At 40.8% G+C, this 12157-nt stretch overlaps 1 protein-coding gene across 1 annotated transcript in view; it reads right to left on the reverse strand.

Annotated features, from left to right (window-relative positions):
- Positions 1-2705: 2705 nt before the first annotated feature.
- Positions 2706-12157, reverse strand: part of LOC124805681 (lipase 3-like) — a 164031-nt gene continuing 154579 nt past the window's right edge. The window contains exon 9 of the mRNA XM_047266249.1: positions 2706-2855. Within this exon, the coding sequence (XP_047122205.1) occupies positions 2706-2855 (150 nt within the window). The remainder of the gene's footprint in view (positions 2856-12157) is intronic.

The following is a 12157-nucleotide window of genomic DNA, read 5'->3' on the forward strand; positions in this document are numbered from 1 at the left end:
AACTTTTATGTTGTTCACAAATTGCAATGACTTCAAAACTTTTCACGCTAATTAACGGCGTAGAACCATGGTCTTTCCAGAATGTACTACTGACCAAAAGGCTATCCTAGTAGCTTGAGTCCAAGGTTTTTATTAGTCATGCCGTCTGCATTCTTGTGGTGAATTTTTCTCAGAAACTTTCATCCCATAACACATATTTCTTTATATCCAACCGAGAAGTAAAATACCTATTTTCATAGAGTCAGCTATAAATTTGTTTAATATAACAAAATATTTTCTTCAATATATTCATCACCTGTTTCACCCCTTTAAGGGTTGAATTTCCAAAAATAGTGAATCACTTTTTTATTTCTGATGGAGAAGCCAAATACATATTTTAGTATATTTAGCTTCAAAAATGCTTTGATAATGAAATATTTAAATAAAAATTTTCATCCTCAAATGCACCCTTACAGAGGTTGAATTCCCAAAATCTGTGAAACACTTTTTCTTTGTTTTTGTTTCCAATCAAGAAGTCTAATACAATTTCTTATAGATTCAGCTCAGAAAATTCTTTCATGCTGAAGTAATTTCATAAAACTTTTCATCCCCTATTTCACTCCCTTAGAGGTTGAATTTCCAAAAACACTGAAACACGTACTTTTTTATTTCCAAGCGAGAAGTCAAAAACAGTTTTCATAGATGTATCTTCAGAGTGCTTTAGTAGAGCTTTAATAATGATTCATTAAAAAAAATTTCACCGACTATTTACGCCTTTAGTAGACGAATTTCTACAAATGTCCAAATACACATTTTTTTAAAAAAAATCTGTCTTGGAAACCATATATCAAATAAATTCGCAGCTTTAAAATTGCCTTAATAGTGACATATTTTCGAAAACCTTTTCATCTGCTATTTACGTCCCTCTTCTCAAACGATGCCTTATAAAAAATCTACATCCTCTACAAATTTCAAGTTTCTGTCAGAGGTTTGCGCTAGGCTATGATGAGCCAGTGAATCAGTCGGACCCTATTTCATCCCTTTAGGTATTGAATTTGCATAAAAAGTGAAACGTATTTTTTTATTCCTGACGAAACACCAAAGACAAATTTTCATAGATTCAGCTTCGAAAATGCTCCCATAGTGGAACATTCCCATAAAACCTTTCATACGCTATTTTAACTCTATGGGGGTTGAATGTTAAGAAACAGTGATACACGAACTTCTTATTTCTAACTCAGGACCGAAAAATATTTTTTCTATAGATTTGGGTTTCAAAATGTCTTCATAATGAAATAATTTCATAAAACTTTCGATCCACTATTCATTCCCTTAGGGGGTTGAATTTCCAAAAGCACTGAAACAGTTTTTTTTTTTTTTTAATTTCTAACCTAGAAGTTAAATACCAGTTTCCACAGATGTAGCTTTAAAAATGTTGTAGTAGTACTGATTTATTTACAAAAAACTTTCATTCACTATTTTAATTATTTCTGACCTAGAATCCAAATACCAATTTTCGTAGTTCTAGCTTCAAAATCGCTTTAATAGTGACATACTTTCTAAAAATCATTAACCCCCTATTTCAGCCCCTTTGGGATGGAATTTCGAAAAATACCTCCTTAAACGACGTCTACAGTATAAGATCAACATCCTCTCCAAATTTCAGATGTATATCCTCAGTTGCTTGGGCTTGGCGATGATGAGTCAGTCAGGATATTGATATATATATAAAGGTGTAAGGCTAGGCTTTTCCCACAGTAGAGTATATTAAGTGTGTAGACATATTATGTACTAGTGTGTGTCGACTTCCGGAACAGAACAGTACTGTGTCTGTGTCATTATGAATCTTCGGAAGATGAATGGAAGGGGTGAAAAGGTGAAACCGCCAGGACTCGAACCATCCGTCTTCGGGACGAGAAGACCCGCAGTCTTGGTTGCGTGTGATTGATACAACTAGGATGTTATTTTACAAGACATTTGTAACAATACTGAATGTTACAAACGAGACTGAAGGTGTCCGATCTCCGCCGTGATACTGCACACATTTTTAACGTAGTGTGATGTAATGTATATTACATTCTGCTTCGCTGATCGAGTGACTTGGAGCAAGTTTTCACCACTTTGCAGTGGTTAACCACGTATTCATTCCGGGTAATAAAAACTATAGAGTTGTAATAAAATTAGTTTAGTCCATGTTTTTATCAAGAAAATTGTTGCTGATTTACTAGAGACTAAACTTGATTTCTATAATGATCGAGCATTAGCAACCTGCTTGCAATCTTCCTGACTCCACATTTGGCTTTACACTAGTTGCTGCTATTACATATATCAACAGAATGTAGGGACAGGGCCTAAAATTGTTAAAGTAGGATCAGCAACTTACGAATAGCCGGGGCAATTTCCTTTTCCAGTGAGCTGGACGAAAATGCGCCCTTAGCCAAAGTTGCAAGTGTATAACTGCCCTGCGTGTACGAGCACGTCGTGACGATTACGTATACTTTCTAACACACCCGACATTGTATTTATTATATTATTTTTCCTGGAGACGAAAGTGCAAGCTCAAGTGTGGTTGCTCTGTATGCTCTCTTTTCTATTCCTTGTCTTTTACTTGCCACGGCTTTGCAGTTCATCGCAGTGGTACCAAGGTAAAAGAGTTTGTTTGCAGGATACGTCCACGCCAGACACTTAGCGTGGAGGTTATCCGGAACATCAGCCGCGACCGGCGGTCAGTAGCGTTGCAAGACTCTGACGAGGCGGTCGTAGACGAGCTCCCGTGACTGCAAGGCCCACATGAAGTCGAGGTGCGTGAACTCGGGGTCTTCTATCGGGAACATGCCGATGCGCATCGGAAGATGTTCGTATAGCTTCATCACGTCCTGCCGCACAAAGAAAGAAGTCACATTAGCAAATGCAGACCTCCATGTCTTCTACAGGCACAGACCACAGTAAATCACAGTACAACTGCCACCGTGCAGTAACTATTTTAATACAGCATGTGATATTTATTTGGTTGCTAGTAAATTTTTCCAGCGTTTACGAAAGGAAGGTGTATTTTGCTGTGACTGGCCTATGGCTATGGAATGCGAACTGTGTTCTGTGTTAGTATTTCGTTACCGGTAAATTGTGTCAGTTTATCACTCGTCTGTTAATTCATTTATCCACGTTACCAAGCAATAAATTGTCTGGATAATTTAATATGGTATGGTCCGAAACGCCGATTGATATTACCCAAAGGCTGTTATTTTTTATGCTGTTTGGCAGTAACTGAAAAATTGAAACTCCTTTATACAGATAAACTCAAAGCAGTTTTAATAAATTGAGACTACTATTAATAGATGAACTCTAAGTTGAAGGTTTCAGAATAACAATCTGAAGTCATAATTCTGAAATCGTCAGCTGTTTAGACAGCATTAGCCTATGTACGCCGATTACTGTTTTCTACAGCTCCTCGTGACTAAATGGTTTATAAAAATGTATTATGTAAAAGACGCCTAACACTAAAATATAAAACATACCAAAAATAACAAGCAACATCTTATACTCTGCAAACGATACACACTCACTTCCAATTAACTAATGGCACATCTAGTTATGAACTATACTTCGCGAGTGAGTTCTTTTGTTTCAGTTTCCGTATTAATTGTAGTATGAAATTCAGTGAAGCTCACCAGAAATAATTATTTCAAACATATTCTGTTATGAATAATTTACTGTTCGTTTTATTGACATAAAATTCTCAAAACTCCATTTGTAACTCAATAAGTGTTACTCATGTGCTTCATATTTCGCACTTTTGATGGGTCACACCGGTTATTTCATTGGAGTTGTCACTACAGTCAAAGGGAAGAGACTGAACTACACCGCATGGAATGAAGTCACAAGTAACCCAAGTGTCACATGTAAAATAGATTTATTGCTCCGCGAACGAGACGTTTCTTGTCAGGAAAACTTGTCGATTTCGTAGTGGGTGCTAAAGCTTCGTGGATACCATAAAGTAAGTTTATATTTTTACTGGTGCATGGAAATGAGAATCAAGAGATATTCGGATATCCAACTATTTCTGTGTTTGACAGCCGTAGATCTCTCCAATACATACCAAAAAACTACTATTTCACACAAATGCTCCCCATGTCCCTCTCTTACCGTCCATTTTTTAAGACAACTCAGGTGATACCTCTGCATAACCTTAGAGACCATCCATCCCCAGTCCATCCATCATGATACCTGTGTGGAATTAACAACGATAATGAGGTTTTCCATCATTTTACTGTGGAAAACAAGACAGTTATTTTCTAGTACTAGTTTCTTTGAATAACACGTTCTCTCCTGGTGCACTTACCACTGAGTACTGTTCAACACAACCCTTGCATTCCAAACCTAAGTAGCAAGTTTATTTTGGAAAATCCAACTGTTTCTTGGTTTCCCAGTCTCCTTAATGTTGTTGCGCTCTTCTGTCGAACACTTGTCTGATCCAGCGTTCCACTCTAGTATAGCCTATGCAACCACTTTTTCAACTTTTACAGCGTGATTCTTCTCTACATAAGTTTTACGTCTGTAAGAAGCTCTTGCCAGTATGGTTTAATAAACATAAACCAAATTTTTAAAAAAATCCTTTGCAGATCTGTCCACCCTTGCGTAACTATTGCTGCCTACATACATTTTATCCTGCTTCTTGATTACGAAACCTAATCTCCCTCTACAAATTTTGCATCTACACCTCTCTCCACTGCCAAATTAACTATGCCTTGATGCCTCATGTTATGTCCTTTAGAAAAGATCTGTCACAAACTCTTTTTTTTCTGCGAATCGATTTGGTATTTCTCATTAGTTTTCAGATCTATCCATTTACTCTTCAGCACCCTTGTTCAGCAAAACCTTCCAAAATCATCTATTCTCTTCTTCTCTGAACTATCTGTCTTCCAAGTTCCATTTTAGTACAAGACTACATTCCAGAAAGGAAGGACTTCATAGCACTTCAAATTATATTTGACGTTAACAAAGTTCTCTTTTTCAAAAACGCTCTTCATGATATTACATCTCTGCATTTTGCATCCTCTCTACTTCGGTCTTCGTTTGTATTCAAAACACAATCCCTCCCACCGTTCTTCCTAAACCTTTGCTGTCTCTGAAAAGATTACAAAGTCTGAAAACCCTCAAAGTTCTTATTTGTAGGCCCTAAATTATTATTATTGATCGAATTTTGCCCTTGGTGGACGTCCAATTCATGCGTTTCAGCAATTGCATCACTGGTTTCCAGTCTCTTCATATAACACACTCCTTCTTCACTCTTGTGCAGAAAGGCTTGCAGTATTTTACTGCATCAACTTCCAAGAGGCTACTGTAAGTATTAAACAATCTTACCAGTAATCCACGAATTCTCAAGTCGAAACTTAAGATTTCCTTCATGGCTTACTCCTATTCTGTTGCAGAGTTTCTGGAAAAAAATGCTCTAATTCCTGTGTTATATTGTTGATCGTACTAATGTCAACTTGTAGCTTGTCATCTGCATGAGATTCAAAAACATTTTATTTGATATGTCATTACCTTTCTGCCATTATTTCATGTACTGACTCATTCCATAAACATGTTGATTTGCTCCTCAATTTGGTCCTAGGGCTCTAGACATGTTACATAAAAAAGAAATTCAGGGAGAAAGGTGTAAGCAGAGGAATAAACCCGTAGTCAGCCCAGTTTGCACTGTTGCCAAATTTATTCAAGGTGGAAGCTGTTCCCCGAACTCCTCTACCTGCGGGGTAGATGTGGCAATGTCACTCCCCTCCCATCCCACCTTCCCCTCTACCTTCCAACATTGCCTTCCCTTCGCCCTTTGTGAATTGGCGAGCTGCTGGCAGGAAACGTGCTATTGATGGTGTTATCCTGCTGCTGGATTGTCCTACAGCTGCACTCAGCCGCCCCTACCCCTTCCTGCCACACCACGAAACCACTTTTACCGGTCGTGCATGTGTATGTTCATCTCGAAGTTTGTGGACCGTCTGCTCTAGTCCACAAAAAGAGGTTGCTCTAAACTATTATACAGGCATCCCCGGCCCCTACTTGTGTACTGGCGCGAAAAAGGCTGGAGTGGAAAGTAATGTGTTTCTTTTTGGTGGGAAGTGCGTCCAATTGACAAGATGATGGTAATGGACAGCGATGAGTTTCATACATGTATAATATGTAAGCAGACAGCTGACGACAGCGTCCATAGCCTTCTATGGTAGGAATGGAAGGAGGTGATAATGGCTGAGCACAGGGGGAATACTTTTCAGCACATAATGGTGATCCAGCAGGATAGACTAAAGTTGCATTACACAATTCATAGGTACTGTTGCCATGTAGAAAACTTCACACCCCCACCACTGTCTTTTTACCGACCGCGTGTGTCTCGCTGTTTAACGTTGGTATTAGCTACTGGTGCTTCCTGCTGCGTTGCTGTATGCCCTACTCGACAAACACCCTGTAGCCCCGGTGTTCCAAATTCAAACAAACGGTTCTCTGTTTCTTGGGAACTTCGTCCTATTCCACTGCACCCAAGAGTTCACCTTGGTATAGCTGCTGAGGAAGTTGCACACAGATAGATGGTAAGAAGGTATAGGATAGCAAACCGTCAGTGAAGTGTAGGAAGAGTTGCCTCCTACAGACCTACAAGTGTAAAGCTGTTAAGGAAGGCCAATACACACTATCACAATTCATATAAAATGCTTCATTGCTTTAATTACACATCGAAATCGTCATGAAGAAACTACCACTTGTGAACAATACGTCATAACGTAATACAAACACTGGGAATTGAGAAAAAGTTATGTAATAACACAACTACCATAAAAACTGACCGCAAAAGATCTCGCCAGGAGAGAGTGGCAGAAGCTGCAGGTGTGTTCGCCTCACTGTGCAGATACACACTAACCAGCAGAGATCCGTCTTACCTTCCCACTTACATCCCCTCCATTTTCCCATTCCTTCTCCCGTAGCTAGGGATACCGGTTTTCCGGGCCCGTTATATTCCGTTGCTGACGGTACACAAAGAGATCCATCTACTGGTGGTGTTATACTGTGTCTGGTCTGCAGAAATCAGTCACAGATGGCCAAAAGACTCAAGTACATGGCGTTTCCAGTAAGCTGTTAAACATATTCCTTGGAAAGACTGGCCTCCTACAAAAGTAACAAAATACTTGACTACACATCACAGTTGTGCCTGTCTTGTAGCGGTTTTAGATTCTCCACTGCACCGAGTACCAGCTGGGTGTGTGTGTTTGTGTGTTCCTGTATACTCTAGAAGGATGAGATATTCAGCTCACCTCACAGAATGTCGTCTGAAGGAACATCAACCAAAGTAAAATGCTTGTTAACAACGGTCTAAATACAACCATGGGTGGATGAAACCTGCTCCGGAAAGAACTCACTCACACAACCATTGAGGTATGTTGGAGTTGGAGTCGCAGCGTTCCTGATGTACAGATGAAGGGTGAATAGACAGTAGAGGAATTTTACATAGTTCGCTTGCTCCTTGTGGAGTAACACAGTAAAGTGTTGCCGTTCTTAACAGCTCAGCAGTTCTAATGTCAGCTCATTTATTTAAAAAAGTTACTGAATAAACATGAACACTGCTTTGCTACATGACGTATTACCGTCGTGTATTCGTTCTCCAGGTGTGATTCTTATGCCTGCTATAACGAATATTGCACCAACAGATCTCACTTCACATCGTGTACAGGATGTAGTCTTTTGCTTTTAAAACAAATACTGTTGAGCCCCCCTCCCCCCTCCTCCCAATAATTTAAGAAAATTAGTAGTTATCCCATGCATTGTAAAATCACAAAATTATCTTGGAATTTATTATTTTCCTTGTTTGACAATAGTTACCTTTTAAAATACATTCAGTAATTAGTTAAAACAAATAATAATTACGGTAGTATGCAGGTTAACTGAAAACCAGTGGTGTGAATCATGACAGTGTTGCCGGCCGGAGTGGCCGAGCGGTTCTAGACGCTACAGTCTGGAACCGCGCGACCGCTACGGTCGCAGGTTCGAATCCTGCCTCGGGCATGGATGTGTGTGATGTTCTTAGGTTAGTTAAGTTTAAGTAGTTCTAAGTTCTAGGGGACTGATGACCTCAGAAGTTAAGTCCCATAGTGCTCAGAGCCATTTGAACCATTTGAAGCATGACAGTGTTACGGTGCTGCGGGCACACTTTGAATTTGTCCCGGTGCGCGAACCTTTGGGTAAAGTCTGGCGCTGGCGGGTCAGCGCTGCGACCACGGCGACATCAAACGGACTGGAGCAGAAGCGCCTGGAACCCTCCGCCTCACGCCGCCTTGACGCCTCAAGACATTACGACGCCGCAGCTATATAAAGCCCACCGTGCTGACGCAGTCATTCAGTGTGGATAGTTTCGTTTAGTGCATGCTGCAAACGTGTTTAGTGTTCCGACTTTAGTGTCTAGTGGACTGTTTTATATGACTATATTTTATTCATTTACTTTAGTCTTTTAGTGTATTGTGAATTAAGTTTGCATTGGATAAATTTGGTACCAAAAGGTGCGCTTGGAAGTTGATGATACTGCAAGTCAACCTCCAACAATTATTATGTCGTCAACTGCTTCGTCGTCTTCAGGCGAGAACTGTTCACAGCCGAAACCTGGACAATCCAGTGAGGGAAGATAATTTCGGAAGTCTTGGTTGATCAAATATACATGCCTAGAACATGAAGCATCTATCGAAAAAGTTTTTTGCAAAACCTGCAAAGAGTCATATGCTAAAAATCTATCACAATTTACTTAAAAAAAAAAGGGGGGGGGTGCATTTACTTCCGTAGGGTTTTCTAACTGGGAAAAGGCTTTGGAAAAGTTCATTCTTCATGAAAATACGTTTACGCATAAAGAAGCTGTTTTGAACCTAAATTCTATCACTATCCGAAGTGTGGCCTCCCAATTGAATGAACAGTTAGATAGTGATATGAAGAAAGGCCGTTTAGCTCTTGAGACAATTTTTACTACTGTGCAGTTTCTATGCCAACAAGAAATAGCAGTTAGAGGGCATTAAGTTGTACACTCAATTTTTTTTTAATTGTTGGAACTGCGAAAGAATGACATACCTGAGTTTAAAGATTGGTTAGGGCGTTCGGGGTATGAGTGGACATCCCACGATATTCAAAACGAGATCATTGATCTACTAGGAAAGTCTGTGCTAAGAAAGATATTGGCTTCAATCAAGAAGACTGAACATTTTTCTATTGTGGTTAACGAAACACGTTATTCTTCCATTCGTACTGTCGATGATTCCTTAATCATCAATGAAGACTTTATTGGTTTACATGAGAATCACAAAATCTGTTTAGTATTTTAAACGAACTTTTTGCTCGTCTTGATTTGTCAATGGATAACTTAAGAGGACAGTACTATAATGGTGACTCGAATATGAGAGGTAACTTCAAAGGACTAAAAAAGTTAGTTTTCGATGTACAACCAAAAGCACGTTATGTGCACTGCACTGCTCACAGTTTAGACTTAGTTGAAGACAGTCTCCGTCATCTTACGTCTATGAGGGATATTATAGCTTTAGCCAAGGACTTAATAAACACCGTAAGGGAATCCAGCAAAAGGATGCTTTGTTCTCTGGCCCCTGCACGTGTTTACTGCAGACAACCAGCGTTCCCCCCAAATATCTCTCCAGGAACTCTGTATCTCTGCCTGAAACAAAACATTATATTTCGCTCTCAGACACGATACCGACTCCCTTCCAATAAGAGGGGTAAGTTTTGTCACAAAGTGGCCTCAATCAGGTGGCAAAAGCATTAATTTACCTCTTTGTGTGCTAGTCGATTGCATTCATGCTTGTCCTATCTGAATTACATGCATGTATATCATTGGAAAGAGGATTTTCTAGTAGGTTGGTGAATAATACCTGTATAAAATCAAGCCACACCTGGTTACGGCCAGCCTGAGCCGCCGTGCGGTTCTAGGCGCTACAGTCTGGAACCGAGCGACCGCTACGGTCGCAGGTTCGAATCCTGCCTCGGGCATGGATGTGTGTGATGTCCTTAGGTTAGTTAGGTTTAATTAGTTCTAAGTTCTAGGCGACTGATGACCTCAGAAGTTAAGTCGCATATTGCTCAGAGCCATTTGAACCATTTGAACCTGGTTACGAAAGCAATATCGTCTCTCAGGGTTTACAATGCATAACCGATTGTAGAGGATCTCTTGTTGTGACAGGATATTCAGCGCGACCTAAGTCTCGTCAAGGACAAGTAGTATACAGTGCACCATCAGTCGTCAGTCTCGTTGGCTGAGAAATGGAATGATTTACCAGAAGGATTTCCTACCAACCCTGTGAGCACATTTCACCTTACCACTCTGTCTTTGGTCGTCACTTCTGAGCTAATAGGTAGTGGCATAAACACTTAGCAACCTGAAGGCATCACCATAATACTTTCGAAATATGCACATGTCTAACACCTACACCACGACGTGGATACCGAAGAAAACGTGCACCGTATTCTCCTTCCAATACCGTAACTACCGTTGCGTGAAAATTAGCTCCTAACCAGAGCAGCATAATGCCCGTAGGTTACAAGTGCATATCTGGCATTTAGATCAGTCGAGTGTGTGTGTGTGTGTGTGTGTGTGTGTGTGTGTGTTTGTGTGTGGGTGGGTGGGTGGGTGGGTGGGTGTGTGGGTGTGTGGGTGTGGGTGTGTGTGTTTTTATGAAGAGTATACGATCATTTCTTTTATCTGCAGTGAACTTATTCAGACTAAGGATGATGTCTCCTGAGATGGAGTCGCCCGGCAGCACAACTCCCTTAAATTGCTGCTGCTGTTGTGGTCTTCAGTCCAGACGCTGGTTTGACGCAGCTTTCCATCCTACTCTATCCTGTGCAAGCTTCATCATCTCCTAATAACTACTGCAACCTACATCTTTATGAATCTGCTTAGTATATCAATCCCTTGGTCTCTCTCTACGATTTTTACTCTTCACACTTCCCTCCAATACTACATTGGTGATCACTTGATGCCTCAGAAAGCGTGTATCAACCGATCCCTTCTTCTAGTCAAGATGTGCCACAAATTCCTCTTCTCCCCAAATCTGTCTTCAATACCTCCTCATTAGTTACATGATCTACGGGTTATGACAGCATGCAGCGGCGGATACTGCTCTCCACCTAATGTAATTTTGGCGGGGGAGGGGGGAGAGGGGGATGGGAGATGCAGAGCGGACGGATTGGCTCACGGTGAGACGACTAGTATACAGATCCATGTATATCTTATTTACATGGGATATATTATTTCAATGTTTTTCCTACATGAGCCGATTTGGCTTAGCCAAGGACCACTTTCAGGCAGTGCCGCCATATTCCAGAGTGTTTGAAAGCACGCCACTGTTGACTGCTAAGTCCTTCCTCTGTGACAGATGAGCAGGTATTTTGCTATTGTTCTTGGGGGGTCAGTCTTTCCGAGAAACACGTTTAACGGCTTGCAGGAAGCGTCCTCCTCTTGAGTTTTTTGTCCATGTGAGACTGTTCTGCAGACCAGACACAGTATATCACTAACAGTAGATGGATCTCTTTGTGTACCATGAGAGACAGGATAGAACAGGCCTGGAAAAACGGTAATCCTACCTATGAGAAGAGGAGAGGGAAGGAGGAGGGGAGGCAGGTGGAGAGGTAAGACTGGTTCTCTGCTAGCTAATGTGTAACTGCACCTCGAGGTGAACGCAAGTGCACCTACCGCCACTCTCTCCTGGCGAGATCTTTTGAGGTTTTTTGCGGTAATAGTGTTATTACAACGATTTTTCTCAATTCCCAATGTAAGTGTTGCATTACGATCCGTTGTTTATAAGTGATGGTTTTTTCACGACAATTTCGATGTGTTGTTAGAGCAGCAAAGCATTTTCCAGCAGTTGTGGCAGCGTGTACTGGCCCTCCCCCACGTCATTAATAGTTTGCTGCCCTTTCTCCTCTGACCATTTGACCATGTATTTGTGTACGAGTTCCTCAGCAGCTATGCACTTGCACATCGGTATGAGGCAACTCTTCCTAGACTTCAATGATAGTTTGCTGTCCAATCCCTTCTTACCACATAATTGTATACAAGTTCGTGAGCAGTATTTGACTTGGAGATCAGTAGGTGGCAACTCTTCCTGCACTTCAATGATAGTTTGTTCTCCTGTCCCTCTTTACTACGTAC

Source organism: Schistocerca piceifrons, chromosome 7 (assembly GCF_021461385.2).
Source record: "Schistocerca piceifrons isolate TAMUIC-IGC-003096 chromosome 7, iqSchPice1.1, whole genome shotgun sequence".
In the NCBI taxonomy this organism is placed as follows: Eukaryota; Metazoa; Arthropoda; class Insecta; order Orthoptera; family Acrididae; genus Schistocerca; species Schistocerca piceifrons.